At 39.6% G+C, this 19,560-nt stretch overlaps 1 protein-coding gene and 1 non-coding gene across 2 annotated transcripts in view; one reads left to right on the top strand and one right to left on the bottom strand.

Moving 5' to 3' along the window:
• Positions 1-995: 995 nt before the first annotated feature.
• On the top strand, positions 996-1,067 carry TRNAS-GGA (transfer RNA serine (anticodon GGA)). Its single transcript has one exon. It is a non-coding gene; the product is annotated as a tRNA-Ser (tRNA).
• Positions 1,068-8,501: 7,434 nt separating this feature from the next.
• Positions 8,502-19,560, bottom strand: part of GRID2 (glutamate ionotropic receptor delta type subunit 2) — a 1,640,866-nt gene continuing 1,629,807 nt past the window's right edge. The window contains exons 15-16 of the mRNA XM_004009703.6: positions 13,677-13,917; positions 8,502-10,986 (exon numbers count right to left, since the gene is read on the bottom strand). Of these exons, the coding sequence (XP_004009752.1) occupies positions 10,564-10,986; positions 13,677-13,917 (664 nt within the window). The 3' untranslated portion in view covers positions 8,502-10,563. The remainder of the gene's footprint in view (positions 10,987-13,676; positions 13,918-19,560) is intronic.

Genomic DNA, 19,560 nt, shown 5'->3' on the forward strand with positions numbered 1-19,560 from the left:
CAAAGGCATTTTTTCCTTAGACCTGGAAAATCGCCTTTGACCTCTTAAAAGTGAACCATCATCATAACCTCAGTGTCAAGAGATAAAGCTGGCAGACAACATCTGGAACAAAATTAGTCTTTTTTGATGGCACCTGCCTGTTGAAAGCTCACCTCTGAAACACTCAAAAAGGATAGGATTGGCGATGATGACTATTTCAGACCTGACTTTTTATTCTCTTGCAGTTCACTTAACTGTGCTAGTGATGCTTTCTGACCTCTCTGAACTCTCCTGAAATAGACTCAGAACTCAAAGCACACAGCAATTACGGGAACCAAGCACAGTTAGTTCTACAAGTATTTGATTTGACTCATGCCAAGTACACTGGCTTTCACATAGCAGGTGTTTGTAATGTTTGGGCTAATTTTAGTTTGTTCTTTTATAAGACAAGCCTGTATTTAGAACATTTTCTTTGAATTTCTGTTCAGGTATGTCTGCTCCATGGTTGTTCTAGCCAGCCTAATTTTTTTAAGCTAGGGAACTTGGTTCCAGCTTGTTTTTCTGTTAGGACTTTGGAGATATTGGGTCTGTGTCAAGCTGCCATGATGGGATTTGAGTCTCTGTCACAGTGTCACAGTTTGCTCAATTCTGGGTATTCACTGTGTGGTGAAAGAATTAGTCACTCTGTGTGTCCGACTCTTTGCAGTCCCATGGACTGTAGCCCACCAGGCTCCTCTGTCTATGGCAAGAATTCTCTAGGCAAGAATACTGGAGTGGGTAGCCATCCCCTTCTCCAGGGGATCTTCCCGACCCAGGGATCAAGCCTGGGTATCCTGCATTGCATTGCAAGCAAATTCTTTACCATCTGAGCCACCAGGGAAGTGAGCAAAATGACAAATGTCATGGAGGAAAAAAAGGGTGGAGCTTGTTCTATAACATTTTAAAGAACCAGTTGGGGTAACTTTTGACACAGTACAAAGGGAAACTATAAGGAAGAGTAACAGTGAAGCGGGGCTTCCCTGGTGGCTCAGAGGTTAAAGCGTCTGCTTGGAATGCAGGAGATCCGGGTTCGATCCCTGGGTTGGGAAGATCCCCTGGAGAAGGAAATGGCACCCCACTCCAGTACTCTTGCCTGGAGAATCCCATGGACGGAGGAGCCTGGTAGGCTACAGTCCATGGGGTCACAAAGAGTTGGACACGACTGAGGCAATGGAAAATGTTGACTGCTGCAGTGAGTTGCCTCAGAAAACATCTGACTTGAAATCTTGGTCACCTGTCAGTAATGTGTCATTCGGAATGTGAGGAAAATATCACTGAAAGTCAAATATGTAAACAGATCAGAGCAAAGGTAGCTCTGACTGAAGCCCAGGGGGCCCCACTTCAGACCAGCATCCCAGAAATCTTGAGGAAAACTTAGGCACCTGTGGAGCACAGATTAAAAATCATGGACTCTAGACAATGCCTCAGGTCCGCCCCCCCGACCCCTGCCCCGCCCCGCCAATACCAGTTTGGAATCTGTCACTCAAGCTTCAACGGAAGGAAAATAAACAATTCTCAATCCTATGATTTCTTCTATTTTAAACTTCCCAACTTAAGAAAAAATGGAGATTAACAAGAAAAAAATATTCTTCTGACTTCAGTACTTTTTGATAAAATTGTTTCCACTTTTCTAGCATCTAACCTTGAAAAATCAGTCATATATGATTCTCTTTTACACTCTATATTCAGTGAACCATTAAGTTCTCTTAATTCTTCTTTCAAAATATATCTGCCATCTGTAACCTCTTTCCTTTTTTCAGTTACCACTGAGCTCAGCTCACACCTGAACTATACTGCACAAGGGTTTCCATTGGCCTCTTATCTGTTCCATTCCCTGAATCACTAATAGCTTAAACTTCATAAAGAACCTCTTTAAGAGCCTGAGTTTTCCTTCAGTTAAATTCTTCAGTGGGCTCGCCAATGCCCATGGAAATCTCCAGCACACCATTGTCATGAGCCTCTGTGAACACCAGCCCTGTTTCAATCTCCTTCTGATGGTTCAAAGACTGAAATTCAAAGGGAGGCACAGCCAGCAACTGGCACCATATGTCACTCTCCCATAACACTCGAATTTTGGGCAAATATTTAGGCCCCAGGGAGGGTGGGGAAGCGGCAGCACTTTGATCCCAAGATTGATTTACGTCTGACTTTGTAATCAACATGTTGGATAAGTAACAAGCATTCCCCTGTGCTCAGTACACACCAATGATTTCCCATCTCTCGCAGAATAAAACCCCAAATCTGATGGCATTCTATAAAGCCTTATAAGTGGGTTCTGTGTTCCCCTTTGGGCTCTTTTCCTCCCTTCCCTCCCATCACCCATTCCAGTCCAGCTACACTGATTTCCCCACTGTTCTTCAAACATGCCCATACACCCCTACCTCAGAGTCTTTGTACTAGCTGTCCCCAAAGTCTGGATGTTCTTTCCTCCAAGAGCAGTATGACTAACTCTTTCACTCCCTTTAAGGCAGGGGTCCCCAAACTCTGGCATCTAATGCCTGATGACTGAAGGTGCAGCTGATATAATAATAATAGAAATAAAGTGTCCAATAAATGTAATGCACTTGAATCATCCTGAAACCGTCCCCTACTCCTATCCCAGTCCGTGAAAAAGCTGTTTTCCGTGAAATGGCCCCTGGTGCCAAAAAAGCTGGGGACCGTTGCTTTAAAGCTTCAGTCAAATGTTGACTTATTAGGGAGACCTCCCCGGTTACCTTATTTAATATAAAGCAAATCCCACGTTCACTTTGGCCTTCCTGCTCCTCCTCTTTGTCTTTCTCTACAGCACTTATCATCCATTAGACAGTGTGCTTCACTTATTTATCCTGCTTATAGGTTGTCTCCTTCAGTTCAGTTCAGTTCGGTTGCTCAGTTGTGTCCAAGTCTTGGTGACCCCACGGATTGCAGCATGCCAGGCCTCCCTGTCCAGCACCAACTCTCGGAGTTTACTCAAACTCATGTCCATTGAGTTGGTGATGCCATCCAACCATCTCATCCTTCAGTTGATTGTAAATGCCATGAGGGCAGGGATTTCTGTCTTGTTTACTGCTGTATCCCCAGCACGTAGAATAGTTCCTGCACTTAGTAGGATCTCAGTGATGATACGTTGAATACATGAATGGATGAATGAACAGGAGAGTATGATCTCTCGTGCCCAGTCTATAGGCATTTTCCCACAGTCTCACCCAGCTTCACTTCCTGCTACTTCCTGATGTGAAACCACATTCTAGACATCATGGGCTACTGCTCTTCTGGGCGTTCTCTCCCTTTCTTGTGCTTTGGTTGCCCTGTTCCCTCCACTGGGAGGCCCTTTTGCAGTCTTCTCACCTTTCCTCTGGGCTCCCCAGGTGGTGCTAGTGGTAAAGAACCTGCCTGCCAATGCTGGAGCCGTAAGAGACGCGGTTTGATTCCTGAGTCAGGAAGATCCCCTGGAGGAGGGCGTGGCAACCCACTTGCCATGGGGAATTGCATGGACAGAGGAGCCTGGTGAGCTGCAGTCCATGGGATGGCAAAGGGTCAGACATGACTGAAGTGACTTAGCATACATGCATGACCTTTCCTCTAAGCTTAGGCTAAATTTCTACTTACTCCATGAAACCATCCCAAGTCACATAGCCTCATTCTTCTTCTCTTCTCATAGAATGTTCTCTTGATAGCACTAATCTGACAATTAAATGTACTGTGTATCATAAGTCATATTCTTGTCTTCTGATGTTACTTAAACCATGAGTTTTTATTCAAAGTTTAAAATGTGTCTATTTTGTTTCTCCAGCTTTGGAAGCTCTCTTAGCTAAGTCTCGGTGTAAATGAATAAAATGGCTCATGGGCAGAGCTCTTGGCCAGGGGCCCACCCTACCGCCCTGATGATGAGGGCACCAATACCTCAGCACCTCCCATCTCCTGCTGCTGAGGAGTATGCCTTAGTGCACCGCTTAGGAAAGCTCTGTCTAAGATGCCTTGCTCATAGTGGGTGCTCAGACAGTGTCCATCAATGGACCGATTGATCTTGTGTGGTTGTTTTGTTCCTAATATTCTCTTTGCAGCCTATGTATTAATACTCATTTTTAAAAGAGACACAAAATCATTATTATGATTAAAATACATCATTAAAATGTCATTTAATGGTGATGAACAAGAAAGAATTATATATGAATTGGTGATTGAGCAGTATAGGACTTACCATGTTAATTGGACACACCAAAAGCTATAAAGGCTACATGTGTGAGAGGTGATTTTGTTCACGTGTTGCTCAGATTATGAACAATTGTTTTTACCATGACATTTCCATGGAGAAATCTGAGTGAGTGAGCAATAAGTTTTAAAATGCTTGGTTATGCAGAATTGAATCTGGAAGGTCTACACTGCTTATTTTTAATTTTTATACTTAATTTGGAAAAAAGTATTATATTCATTAAAAACGTTGTGTGAATGAAAGTTCTGCATTTGATCTCTAGGGTCAATTATGTCAATTAGACATATGATGGGGCTCTAATCCATCTAACAACTAATATTCAAAGTGTTTTCTAACATCACCTACAAAAGTAGATGAAGTTACTTCTGTAGCACATTAGGTATCAATAACTATTCTGAGAACAAAAAGTCAAACTAAACAGCTCGGCACATTGACACGTTTATTTTCAGCTTATTTTTACTGTGCTTTGATATCGAAAAACAAGTCTTATAGCCAACTTTTATAAATGGATATTAATAGAAGGCTAGCATTAAGTTCAAATAGCATTAACTATTTGAAAGTCAGTTTTAACACAGTTCTGAAGAAGAATTAAATATCACCTATGAACTCCTTATTTATGTAGTGTGAAATAGATAGAGATATCTCTTGCTCCATGAAATGGCTATGATTCTGAAAAGTTTTCTATAACTTAAAATTTTGCAAATTGAACCTCATTTTATTTCACATTAGAATAATAAAGGCCTGCTATTATGAACCCTTTGGGTAGTGAATAAGCAAACTGTAATTTGTTTACTGATATCCAACACTGATGTTTAATTTTTTAAATGAAAAATAGCCATAGGTATAGGCTACTTGATTCCTAGAATCTTCAAAACAACTTTAAAAATTAAAGTTTGCCTCTTCTTCTACTTCAAATTTTATGGCAGGAAAATTACCTATTAAAATATTTGTATTTATTATTCCATCCCTCTCTGGTTCTGACATTTTACTGTTCTTTGATTTTATGACATATGCTTCTTCTTTTGAAATAGCTGCTATGAAAGCTTAATTAGTTTTAAATGAATGATAATTAATATAAAATTTTTGGAATTTTCTATCATATCACAGACAATTTGAGACTTTTGAAATATGTTGCCAATTCTATAGGTTGGAACCTATAGAGTTTTTCCAAAAGGAAAAGGGGCCTCATTCTTAATGAAGTCCAGAAAGGTATGTTTGTGGCACAAGGTAGGTAACAAGTGCAGACAACAGTTTCTCATCTCCACTGGGAATAAATCCCAGAAACGCGCAAAACCAGTCCAAAGATGACCCTTTGTCTTAAATGGTGTGTAATAGCATGTTAGGGTAGAGCTTTTAGATATGCAAAAATTTATCAACTTTGAACAATATGCGCTTTGTTACTAATATTCTAAGGAAACAAATGAAAGCTGTTGAAAAAAAGAAAGTAAGCAAAGTCAGGTGAGAAAACCCGCCGCAGCTCATTTAGTGTTTCTGTTCCCACGGTAGGCTGAATCGTTAGGTGGTGCAGTCGCTCTGTGCCTCTGTGCAGCTCTGCAAAATGCAGCAAAACCACGTCTTTTCTGTTCTCCTGGGGGTGTGTGCGGGTTGGAGGCTGTGCTCGTGGTGGGCAGCCTGTAAAACACTTTACTTTCATCTGGATCTTAGGTCACGGTGTATCCCGTGTCTTAGATGACAGGAACAGTAACTAGGAGCCTTATTTGCAATTCAAATAAAAATGTATGAAAGTTGAAGAGTAGCCTGAATAAGATTTCTTGTGTTTGGTCCCTTTGAAGCAAGCTGTTGGAAAGTCTACAGTGCTCTAATCATCCCGAGGGATTATCTGCAGGGACGGAAAATGAGCGCTCTGGTCTGTGCCACTCTGATGCGGACGCCTGAGGGAAGGAATCAGTCTTTGAGTTCTATGGACCAGGAGCACGGGTTAGACAGCAGTTTCCCCGTGTCTCAGGGTGATTTTCATGTTTTTGAAAATTTGGCCTCATGGTCTGGCATTTTGGGAGATTTTCAAGTCTTCCTTGTGGAAGGAATCTGAATCTAAGATGGCAGACTCAGTCAGCACATGAGAACTTCCAGGATGGACTGGCCCAGTCAGCTGGACTGTCCAGGCCCTTGAGGAGATACTGGATTGGGGTGACTAATTCTGCCACTCTAGAAAGTCTGTAAGGTGGCCTCCATATCCCGCATGTTGAACAGGGACAAGGAAAGGCCAGTGCCCACGAACACATCCAGACCCATTCGTGAAAATGTCCTCATCTACGTGATGTGTAACTGCTTAGCACTGTGGCTTTATGGAGCAGGTTTTCAGTCAACACTAATAGAATTGAATTAAATCTATCAAATCTAAGAAGATTTATCTCCTAATTTTTCAATGTCAGGTAAGTCATTTCCATCCAAGAGAGCTCACAGATGTTACCTCATGAGATGGTGTTTATTAATATTTGCTGAGGGACTTCCCTGGTGGTCCAGTGGCTAGGACTGTACTCCAGTGCAGGGGGCCCAGGTTTGATCCCTGCTCAGGGAACTAGATCCCCACATGCTGCAACTAAGACCGGTGCAGCCAAATAAATAAGTGTTTTTTTTTTAAATTGAAATGATTTTTGTAAAATGTCATAATTACTACTCATTTATTAATATCTGATCACAAGGACTGGATAAAGGATTCATTTTTAGAAATAAAAACACTCTAGAGGGAAGCCCATTTCTAAAGAGCCCATTGTGTTTTATCAATTATCATGAGATGTATATTTAAGAATAAAACCTACGTTTACTAGCACAAAAGTTATTAGCTCTGATTTATTTACTATTCTCATAATTCAAAATGTGTTTCACCATCCCCAAATTCTGATTATAGAATACTTATAATTTGTTATCCAATTTTGTGGTTTTAAAGGCATTATGTAGGATAAATTGATTTTTCTCATCTTTCTTTCTAATTGATGAAGCAAAGTACCGTCCAGCAAAGTCTATTTTTTAAAGTATTTATTCAATTGACAACCAACCATACTAAAAGAGATGAAAAATAACATAATTGAGAAAATGACAAATTGCCTGTAGTTCGTTATGTATGAGGAAGAAAGAAGGTCTCACAATTTTCTAATGTAGAATTAAACCAAAACCCTGTGCATAACTTCTGATGGGGTTGAAAGGGACAACCAATTCTCTTAATGATTCACCAGTGGAATAAATTCGACCTCTGAGTGGAATAAAAGTACGTGTATGTAGGGTGTTTGTCTTGTTTTGAAATAGCAAGTTGGGTGGAAGTGGTGAGGATCAGGGTGAGCACTGGGCTAACGGAAGTAGCGGAGGGCAGAAGCAAGATGCCCCAAGTTCCGCCACTAGCTGTGACCTGATGCAGCTTGAGGTGCTCACTTTCGCATCTGTAAAATGGGAAGGTGAATCAGATGCTCTAAGTGGTCCCCGAAGAGGAAGAAAGGTTCTAGAGATCTGCAGCCTAAGCTTGGCGAGAGAGGAGTGGGTGGAGTCATTGTACCTGGGCCACCCCTCAAATGCACCACTGATTAGGGTCTGCGTGAGTGTGACTGAGGCATGGCAGAGTTTAAAAAAGACTCAGATTGTCAAACATTGGGGCGAGTCACAGCTTCTCAGCATCCTATGTTTTCTTATCTGTAAAATAAGGGAGATAGTCTAGATCGCTACAGTTCCTTCTAGTTTCAACACTAAAAAATTCTAGAAAAGTAGAGATTTTAAGCTAAATTGAATATGTTTTCAGATACACATCTCCATTGAGTGAATTAAATGCTAGAAGAATTAAATATTGTAGTTCAAATGCAGAAAATAACGCTCTATTAGAAATAATGTGGGAGTCAATTTCCAAATTAATAGATTCAGCATAATGAATATTTCCCCAACAGCAAAGCAAATATTAATACACAAATTCTAAGTTTAATAATTACCTTTAACTTTTTTTAAAAGTAACAAACCCTCATCCTACTATTATTATAATGGCTGCATTGTTTACATGAAACAGGATAAATCTTTCCCAAAAAGGTGCTCATAGAGATGTTCACAAAGGAAAACAAATATATCATTGATTCAGATAGTCTCTAATAGCAGAAAGGCGGTCTTGCATTGGTTTAGAACATCAGTGGTACTGTTTTTAGAGAGCCACTCATTATAGTATCGTTCTGCTAGCAAAACTTAATGTGTGTTATGCTTTAATTCAAGATAAATTTTTAGAAAAATTCAGTTCTATCTGTGAGAGGGTAAGCATTTTCAAATTGAATAGTTAAGACTTCAATGGTAGGAGAGCAAGTTTAGAAAACATTTTTATTAGACAAATTATTTAGACAAATTATACACAGAAAGCTCTGTCACTCATAACTGAGGCCTTCAAAAAGTGGTTTGTGTATTTGTATAATAGGCAATACATCAAAATAGGCCTATTTTAAATATTGTACATGGTTAACAGTTTGTTGATAGCTAAAATCACTGCAACATCTGGTATGTCCCTATATAGCTTGTTGTAAAGATTTTTTGTTTTAAAATCAGAGTCGTGAATGAGCTCATGGATGTTACAAGGGAAAACAAGTTGTGCATGCACGGAGATACTTGTTACCCTGGAAACAAAATGGTTTTGCATGATAAGAAAATTTTCTGCCTTACACAGTAGACAATATTTGACAATTTAGTACAAAAACAGTGACAGGACAAGATGCTCCCCAGAACAGAATTAGCATCAAAATATAATATACCTTAAGAATATATCTTTTAATTTCTCCTAAAGCAAATCACATAGGTTGATTCCTATATCAATCCTAGCCATGGAATGAATTAGAATAAAATAAGTCTATGGCTGCGTAAAAACACAGGATAAGTTCTTGCTTCCTACTTACCACATTTTAATTGAAGGATTACAAACGAAATTCTTTCTACATTTCTAAAAGGTAAGAATGCTACTTTAAAAGGATTGTGCACAAAGAGGCACTGTTTTTTGTTGTCATCCTTCTATACACTTGGCACTAATGTAAAAAATACATAACTCCTCCAAATAGAACTGAATAAAAAAGGGGGTGAAGTTGAGAGCCCAGGAGGGTTGTTATATTTTCTTCTTTAGGATAATGTATGACAGTAATTAAGGCCACATCAATATTTCTTAAGGGCTCCCATCTCTCCCCAACTACAGTTGTATTGATTGGCTCACTGCTTTGGAAGAGAATTTATTAACCTCCAATGATCTACATCTAAACTCGGATAGAGCTCTCTGTGCTGTGGTGAATGTGGTTCAGCTAACAACAATTTCCATTTGGATAATTAATTAAAAGTAAAATTATCAAGGTTAGCTTTATACATTGCTGAATAACAAATGCAGAAATCTATTCGAATGAGTTACATCTAGGAACAAATATTAAATCGCCCTGGATGTTTTAATAACAAAAGTATAAAATATTCTCTGTTGGCAAACAATGCGAGTCAGAATAACATTAAAGCAACCTGCCTTTTCTAACTGAAAAGACCCCCTGCACTATACATAATTCCTGTATACAATACTTTTTTTTTTAAACTAAAGCTTTATTAAATGAATTGCAATAGCAATGGCCGCCTTTGAATATATATACACATTATATAGGTGCATATATATGTATATATGAGATACTAATTTATTTAACACAATAGAGGCTGCTGCCATATGATAAAGTTTACTGTACATAAGCAAAAAAAAGCCTTTTTAATACTGTACAATCACATAAAGGTCATATGCACTGCTGCAGTGCAAGAGTAGTTTTAACTGTAGTCTTGACTGGCATATTAATGGCTTTTTTGTAATCCTACAAAATTGCATTCTCATATTATGTGGCCTGAATGGTCTTTAAATTATTCTATAAACACTGCAGGGGTTGCCTTTGGTCCATAGTCAAAGGACACTCGACAGCAGTGGAGCATTTTATGGATGCAGCAGAAGAATGTAAAAAGACTGAAGTTATTGCAATTATAGTTTTAAAAATAGAGAAACGTTACAGAAGAGGCCTTTGTGTAAAATTAATCCTGCATATACTCCTAGTATACTCAGTGCATGTTCCCTATTCTTGAAGTACAGTATATGAAAAGCAGTCTAATAGGATCCTAGCATACTACCTTCTGGGGGAACAAATTGAGTAATGAAACAAAGTGGAAGGAGATGTCTGGAAAGAGAGGGGAAGAAGAGAGAGAAAGAAGTAGAGGAAAGAGAAGAGGGAGAAGGTAGAGAGAAAGAACTAGAATTGTTACTAATAATCCTGATTAAAAAAAAGTTACATCCATGTTAGTCCCACAAGCTTACAGTTGCTCCTCGCAAAGGGAGTCCTAAAGAGAAACAGTGGAGAGACTCTGTTGGATTCTCATATGGAAGTGCCTCGGTCTGGATCGTTACCCAGATTGAGCCCCAGGGTAGGAGTTGGTTGATAGGGAATAGATGACATTGTTTTGATAGGACTCCTGAAAAAGCCCCCGTTAGGTGCCCTGTGCCTAAAAGGGCCAGTTCGGTGCTCAGGCACGTTGCCAAAAGCGAAACCAGAGGCAGCTTTAGCTGACAGTGTGCGGCTAAGAGTCTGGATCTGCTCTGGGATAAAGGTTGTTGTGGTAATATGAGTGTTCCTGAAATCACTGATTTGCTCCAGTGCTTGTCGTGTTGGCAAAGTGTCAATGTCCAGAGGGGTCAAGTCAATTGACGAGGTGGAAAACTGTTTATGGGGGCTGTCGTCATCTGTGCACAAGCTATTTACACGTCTATGGAGGTGCTCCAGGTCAATTTCCTTGTCATCCTGGAGATGAAGAAAAAGAAGATAAGGTTCTCATCAGTACTAGCTTCCATGGTTAAAAAAATAAAAAGTAGTTCAGCAAACATGATAGGTAATGAACTGAACTTTGGGGTTTATTCAATTAACAAATATTTATTGAGCACCTAATATGAGCCAGGCACTGTGCTAGGTTATGGGGGTACCCATATGATTCTAAGATAAGGTTATCTATCTTTTTCTTGCAATGAAAGTTCTTAAATGAGCAAATGCCACATGCAACTACAAAATATGGGAGTAGTAGATGGGTGATTGCCTTCTACAAGAGCAGGGACAGACCCAGGCAAAATTATACAAACAGAATGTATGGCTCTGGCTACACGTTCCCCCACCCCCACCTCTTCTATTTGCATGCTTCCTCCTTCTTCAGGATGTCTCATTCCAAGTTGGGTTTTGTTTCTTTCCTCTGTTCACTCCTAACCTTAACTTTCCATTCTTGGAGATAAGTAATACTAAGTTGAAATGCTAGTTTACACTAAAGTGTTAGTGACTGTTAAAGGGTTATTTCTCTTTCAGCTAGAAACATGTGCTAGATTCAGCTAGATTGTTTAGAGAGAGCAACACTCAACACAAGAGAATCAGTTTCTGATTGAGGGATTTCATACACTCAAGGTACCTAGAGCCTGAATGATTCAATATTGTGAGGTCAGCAAAAGAAGCTTTAGAGACCCCTTTAAGTCATGACATGTGAGTGACAGCTTCAGTTTAGGGCCAGCTTAATACTAAATGGCCTCTAAATCAAAGACATTTTGAGCTACGCTAATGGAATCTTAGTAAGAAGGTGCTTAATGAAGAAAAAGGAAGTAAAATCTCATATTCCTGGAGTTGAAATTAATTCATAAATTCCTTAGGACTTTCACTAAAAGTGAGCATTAAAGCCCAATATTTGAAAAATAAAACTGGCAGGAAAGAAAATTGTCCTTTTTATCAGTCTTCTTTATAGCCAAATTCAATAAACTAAATTTACGAGGATTTAATTATATCCAATAAATTAAAATTTAAAATATCTATCAATCATAAAAGAAAATATTTGTTCATATGATCTGGATTAGCTGCTATGAATTAGAATGGAGGATGTATTTTTTTCATTGTGCAATTAAAGTGCTCCTCAGTGAAAAATATTTTGATGTGCATCACTGTTTTTGCTTCTCCTTTCTCATTTCAAAATCCGATAAAAATATCCATTAATGCAATATTATCACTGAGACTTTAGAGTGTTGAAAGATAGAATTTTATGGTTCCCACAGCAACTATAATGTAGTCATCCATCAACAGATATAATAATGCAAAAATTTAATATCATGTATAGTAATTCAAAATATAAGGAGCTTGGGGAGTCCTTAATTTTCAGATTTTTGAGACTATGATGTCTCGGCTATAATGTTGCATTAATGTGGTCTTTGGCGTTGAATCAGTGTCAGCAGAGATACCAGAAGTTTATTCCACAAAGAAAACACTACAGAAAAATCTGATTAATTTTTAGTTTATACCCCACTAATTTAGAATGTATGATCACTCAGACAGGTAGGAAGCTAAAATTTATCTTTGCCGAGCCAAGCTTTTCCTTGTAAATGGTGCTGATCAATTTTTCGTATAAGGTGGTAGGAAGCAATCCTTAGAAAATTTTAGGAAACAATCTGTTTGAAAGAATATATTGACATGCAAAAATTCACATGCAAATGAGAAGTCTTTTTTATTTGGACCTTAAAGCAGATCCTCTTAGGATTTACTTAGGCATAAGTTAGCCAAGGTCTAGTTACAGAAAACTGTCTTTCTTTGAAACTATCCAGCAAATCAAATTATTCAGCAAATTCAGGTCGTTTTTCATTTCAGTTTGTGAAGCTTTAGTGAATATGAGTTCATTATTAAGAATTTTTTTCACCTTTTGATCCAGTGGAAGTAAGATAAATAAATCAAGTAGTTTAACTTCAGATGGTCTCTGAAAATTTATAAATCCCACATTTTTTTTTAAATGAAAATAAAGCACAGGGCACTTTAAAAGATATATGTAACTCTGAAATTATTCTTTCAAATCTCTGGAAAAATTTTAATATGGCCCTGGAGTAAAGCTGATCCAGGAGGAAAGATGAAAGATGGAATTCTAGATGATTCCACAGTATGGATTTGTTAAGCTTAGAGTCATCAAAGGGTTGAAAACATATGATCACTTCTCAGGTCTACATGCAGACAGAGGGATGCAGTCCCTGGCAGTGAAGAGAAAACTGACTATTTTACTGTAACACTGCATTTCTTAGGCTGAATCTCAGAGACACTAGTAATTTACCCATAAGTTAAACAGCTACTTGAAATAAAATAATAAGTGTCTTTGTTAAATGGTCAAGGGAATCACAGCCTTTAGGAAAATCATAGACCTAGTCTATTCTAAGATTCGGGAGAATTTCAAGGCCCATTATGGCTCATGAAACTGTCAGTCTTTCAAATGCTATCGTTTCCTCTTCATGGATCTGGGATGTCTTAAAAATGCAAATTGGTATTGATCTTACCAATTTTTACATTTCATAAGTTTATTTTCATTCTTCAAGGAAAGAAGAAACAAATCCCACCCCCAACCACCATCCCCTTCCCTGTGATGACCCTCCCTGGAAACACAGCCCGCGTGTTCGCTCAACATAGTGCCGAAGCTTTCAATCAAGTACCTCTTTCGATGGAACCCGGGAGCCTTTCCTCTTGTTCCACCACGTCTCCAGCATGGCTATAAAGCAGGAGAGGACAATGCCAGCAGCCAGGATACAAAAAACCCCTGCAAAGCTCTTTATGTCCAGGGCGCCTCCTTTCTGCTTTGTGTCCACTGAGGAGTACAGGTCACACTGCCCATTCTTGGGCCACCACTTGTGCTTCAGAATGTCCATGTCACCATTCTGCTGAAGCTCCAGGATCCTTGGGGTGAAACACACAATCATGTGTTACTGCAGACCTGGTTAACTGCCTCAGTCCACAATATATCCATCAATAACCCCATCTCTAAAGGATGGTGGCTGTCAAGGGGAAATAAACATATAGATTAGCCTACGGGTGGAAAGTTAGGACATGCAAAACATTATAAAGTTAAGTTCTTTAGATAAGATTTGTACCACAAATGCTTTCCTCCCTCCATTCTTATAGTCTTTCCTCTCCCCTCTTTTTGTAAAAAAATTTCATTTTAGAATCCTAAATATTACCTACCCCCCACGCTGGTTTGTTGTGATGTGTTTTTGCAATTACATTTCAGAGGCACTGTTTTTATGTGGTTTCAAGCTGCTGCAGTTCTGTGTTCCTACCCTATATCCAGAAAGATGCTCTGAATCTTAATGCTTTTACGAAGAACGTTTTGCTGCTTAGAGCAAGATGCTGGCATAATGTCACCCAGCATATGCTACAGACAAAGGGATTCAATTAAACAGACTTCTATTATTTAACACAGTGTGAGAGAAAGCCTTGGGACAAGTCTGAAGTTGGTAAAATACATCATTTGGGGTTTTTCACACAACTGATCTAGTTTCCTTTCAGTGCCAAAGGCGAAATAATCTTACCTTGGAGAATAAGAAGAAAAGTTGACCAGAGGCTTTCAGAAGTAGTTAAATTCAAATAAGAAATACCCTTTTTCTTCTTTTACTCACTTCCAGAGTCTGGGATGGGGGTGGGGGTAGCTGCAAAGACTGCAGCTTTTAAAATGTATACTTTTCATAGAGATTTTACTCTCAATTCCAAATACTCTTTGGGCTCTGCCTCAGACTTGCCTAGCTCTGGCCCTCCTCCAGCTGTGCCCATTCTCACAGGGTGAGAACAGTCAGGGCCAAGGTCATGAGCGTTCTAGAGTGGGTACCATCTGCACAGTTCCCTGACATTTCCTGCCCAGGCAGCTCAGAGAGCCCTGCCAGGGCCCATAAAGGCCTATTTCCATGTCTGATTATGAGAGCAGGTCTCAAAGCGAGGGGTACATACAGGTCTCCGCAGTGGTATTTGGGGGCTGCCAACAGAGTTCAACGTGCAAGCTCAGGCACACACACCTCTGTGTGGGGAACCCCTCACTGTGTGGGTGGAAGGGGAACCAGAGGTCAACCCCTTGCGCCACTGAATCAGCACAGAACTCTTAGCTGATCATAAATTAGAAACCCAAACCTGACACCCTAGGGGTCATGAAGGTATATTTATCAAGATAAGAGGACAGGACATATTTTATCTAGCAGAATTTAACCTGATTCTTATAGTTAGGATTCTCCAGGCAAGAATACCGGAGTGCATTGCCATGCTCTCCTCTAGGGGATCTTCCCAATCCATGGATCAAACCCAGGTCTTCTGTATTGCAGGCAGATTCTTACTGTCTGAGTCACAGGGAAGCCCAGACTTAGGATATGTGGACCCATACTGTACTCTTGTCCCAGCTCTTGTATTATCTGAGGACAGGCTGCTTAAAAGTTTAGAGAGAGTACTAAGCCAATCTGGAAGGAAGAAATAACTCACTTTCAGTGATGTATTCACCTTTTTTATCTGTTCATGTCACCCACATGTCTATAAGCATGAACTTAATGATAATTGACATTTAACCAGAGCTAAACAAGAGGCAATGGCACCCCACTCCAGTACTCTTGCCTGGAAAATCCCACGGACGGAGGAGCCTGGTAGGCTGCAGTCCATGGGGTCGCTAAGAGTCGGACATGATTGAGCGACTTTACTTTCACTTTTCACTGTCATGCATTGGAGAAGGAAATGGCAACCCACTCCAGTGTTCTTGCCTGGAGAATCCCAGGGATGGGGGAGCCTGGTGGGCTACTGTCTCTGGGGTCACACAGAGTCGTACATGACTGAAATGACTTAGCAGCAGTAGCACGAGCAAACAAGAGTAATACCAGCCCTAAGGGCTACGATGGAGAGTTAAGCCTTTATTTCCTGATTTTCATTTTCTTTTGGAGTACAGTTACTCCAAAAGAATGTTGTGTTATAGTTTCAGGTGTACAGCAAAGTGATTCAGATATACATATACATGTATCTATTCTTTTTCAAATTCTTTTTTCATTTGGATTATTACAGAATATTGAGCAGCATTTCCTATGCTATACCATAGGTTCTTGTTGGTTAATTATTTTAAATATAGCAGTGTGTACATGTCAATCCCAAACTCCCAAACTATCCACCTCTCCCCTCCTGTCCCATAACCAAAAGTTCGTTCTCTATGTGTGTGAGTCTTTATTTTGTAAATAAGTTCATTTGTACCGTTTTTTAAAGATTCCGCAAATAAGTGATATCATATGATATTTGTCTTTCTCTGACTTACATCTCTGTCATCTACCTTTGGGTTTGCCCACAGCCTCACCCCTGGTGCCCTCTGCTGACACTGTGGGATCAACATTGCATTGGAGCGTCCCTCACAACTTGGACAGCTTCCTTATGAAATTGATGGGCCTAAAGTTCTGTTGCTTTAGAGTGTTGCTCAAAAAGGGCAGTAAATGTGAATTTACTAAAATGATTATGAGTGTTAATGGATTCTATTTCACCCTTATTCCAGCCTCCATCCCAGATAAGGTCATTTGCTTTTCCAGAATTTCCAAAAGTGTGTTCCAAGGGACCCTAGTGCCTAGAGGGTTTCTGCGGGGGTGGGGGTGGGGGAAGGATCTTGTGGCCATCAACTCTGAGCAACTCTCCTGGAAATTTACCAAAATTAGGCAGCCTATTAAAGGCTTTGAGAAGACCTGTAGAAAAGAAAATGTGTATGATTTTTGTTTACTCCAGCATTTCCTGAATTTATAAGACTTTCATCCCCCTTTTCTTATTTTCTTTAGAGCTAAAATTTTGAGGAATACACTTGGGAAATAGTTGCTTGAGTCATAGGAGCAACTCTCTGTGGGCCTGTGAGGCACCATCTCCCACATCCTCAAAGTTGCTTGCTTGGCTTATCTATGAATATCATTCAGATACCATTAGTAAACTGACACTGTAGGTATTTGCCTACCTAAAGACACTAGGTAGTCAGGGCATTACTGAATATATTGAAAGAAAAAACAGTCATCCATAAAAGAAATAACTTCTTCTTAAATGTGGATTTATAGGTACCTGTAAAAAGGAAAAGAAACCACAACAGCATCTTCTTAATGAGAACATATCTGAGTACCAAATAAGCCCCCAAATTTCCCTGTCTTTCTACTCCTGCCACACGATATTGGTCAGTGTCTGTGGAAGTGGAAGAGTTTTCCTTCACAGACAGCACTTATCATCATTTGTAATTATTTGTGGTTACTTGATTAATGTCTGTTCCCCTCCAAGAATATGTACTCACCATCTTCCATACTTCCCAACATGGAGCAGGCATATATTTACTTATTTTTAATTTAATTTAAATTTTTTTAAATTTAATTTTTAAAAATATATTTTTAATTGGAGGACAATAGCTTTACATATTATGTTAGTTTCTGCCACATAACAATGTAAATCAGCCATGATTGTACAATATCTACCTACTTTCTTGAGCCTCCTTCCCTTACCCTCATGGAGCAAGCATGTATTTATGGACTGAATATGCTCAACAGAGTTTTTGGTAAATGAACCCTACCTCCAGAGTCTACATATCATTTCTTATCATTAATCCTACTTTCTAATTTATCCCATTTCCACTGATTCATCTATTTATTCAATAAATATCTAAATAGTGATTTCACTTCAGGCATTGCGTTGGGTACAAACTTTACATTAAACAACTGTACTTTCAGCTGGCATGCCCTGGGCAACACTGAAATCATTTCAGTGCTCAATTCATGCTAATTTATTCTTTCATTCGTTCACATATTCATTAAGGAAAGGACTATTGCTTACTCTTTCTTCTTAGTGGTATCTTGTACCACTTATCATGTGTCCTTATTATTCCAACACCTGGAAAATAACTCGGTTTTAAAAATAATCATTGAGATATACATATTCTATATCACCCATTTTGATTCCCATAAGAGTAAAGGGCCTCTATTAAGTCTAAAGAATGTGTTTAAAACTAGAATTTTTCAGGTTTAGCAAGCTGGTGGTAGGAGTTTTTTAGTTTCAGCAAACTGGTAGTAGGAGTTATTGAGGGGGAAAAAAACAGACTTCTGGGACTTCTCTGGTGGTGCAGTTGATATGAATCTGCCTGCCCATACAGGGAACATGGGTTCGATCCCTGGTCTGGGAAGATTATACATCCTGCAGATCAGCTAAGCATGTGAGCCACAACTACTTAGCCAATGATCCAGAGCCCAAGCACTGTACTGAAGCCTGAGTACTCTTCGGCCTGTGAGCTCTAACTCCTCAAGCCCATGTGCCTTAGAGCCCATATGCTGCAACTACAGAAAGCCTGCACAAAGCAGTGAAGACCCAGGCCAGTCAAAAAAAAAAAAAAAAAAAGTTAACCTTCCACACACACTCTAGTTAGAGAAAAAAGAAAAGAGACTTCTCTATGCACCTTCAAGTACCATCACATTGCAAAGATATCTGTATTGGTTGTTCTCATAAAGCACAGGTAACTGAGGCATTGCAGAAGACCCTGTCTTTGGGGATATGCAGACAAACTGGGCCATAGAATTCCTTAGTCAGGCTCTGACCAGCCCACAGTAAATTCCAGGAACACAGACTGACCTGGATTACAGGGCTCTGAGGAAACAGAAGTGTTCTCTAAGCCGAGAGTGCTGCTATACATTTTTCCTACACAATCCAATGATCTTGGAAATTCCCTCAGAACAGTTATACTACACTTTCCTTTCTATTATATAACTGAAACTATTTAGTTCAGTTCAGTTCAGTCGCTCAGTCGTGTCCGACTCTTTGCGACCCCATGAATCGCAGCACACCAGGCCTCCCTGTCCATCACCATCTCCCGGAGTTCACTCAGACTCACGTCCATCGAGTCAGTGATGCCATCCAGCCATCTCATCCTCAGTCGTCCCCTTCTCCTCCTGCCCCCAATCCCTCCCAGCATCAGAGTCTTTTCCAATGAGTCAACTCTTCGCATGAGGTGGCCAAAGTACTGGAGTTTCAGCTTTAGCATCGTTCCTTCCAAAGAAATCCCAGGGTTGATCTCCTTCAGAATGGACTGGTTGGATCTCTGGTTCAGATCATGAACTCCTTATTACCAAAATCAGACTCAAATGGAAGAAAGTAGGGAAAACCGCTAGACCATTCAGTTAGGACCTAAATCAAATCCCTTATGATTATACAGTGGAAGTGAGAAATAGATTTAAGGGCCTAGATCTGATAGACAGAGTGCCTGATGAACTATGGAATGAGGTTCGTGACATTGTACAGGAGACAGGAGATCAAGACCATCTCCATGGAAAAGAAATGCAAAAAAGCAAAATGGCTGTCTGGGGAGGCCTTACAAATAGCTGTGAAAAGAAGAGAGGCGAAAAGCAAAGGAGAAAAGGAAAGATGTAAGCATCTGAAAACTATTTAAGGATTAGGTAAAGACAGTTTAGCAAAATCTAATGCACTGCCTTAAAGAATGATGGGATGAGTCCTTACAATTAATAAGATTCTGTTTTTCAAAGCTTCAAAAGGTCTGGCATGTTTAAAAGAGACTTAAAAATC

Source organism: Ovis aries, chromosome 6 (genome assembly GCF_016772045.2).
Source record: "Ovis aries strain OAR_USU_Benz2616 breed Rambouillet chromosome 6, ARS-UI_Ramb_v3.0, whole genome shotgun sequence".
Taxonomy (NCBI): domain Eukaryota; kingdom Metazoa; phylum Chordata; class Mammalia; order Artiodactyla; family Bovidae; genus Ovis; species Ovis aries.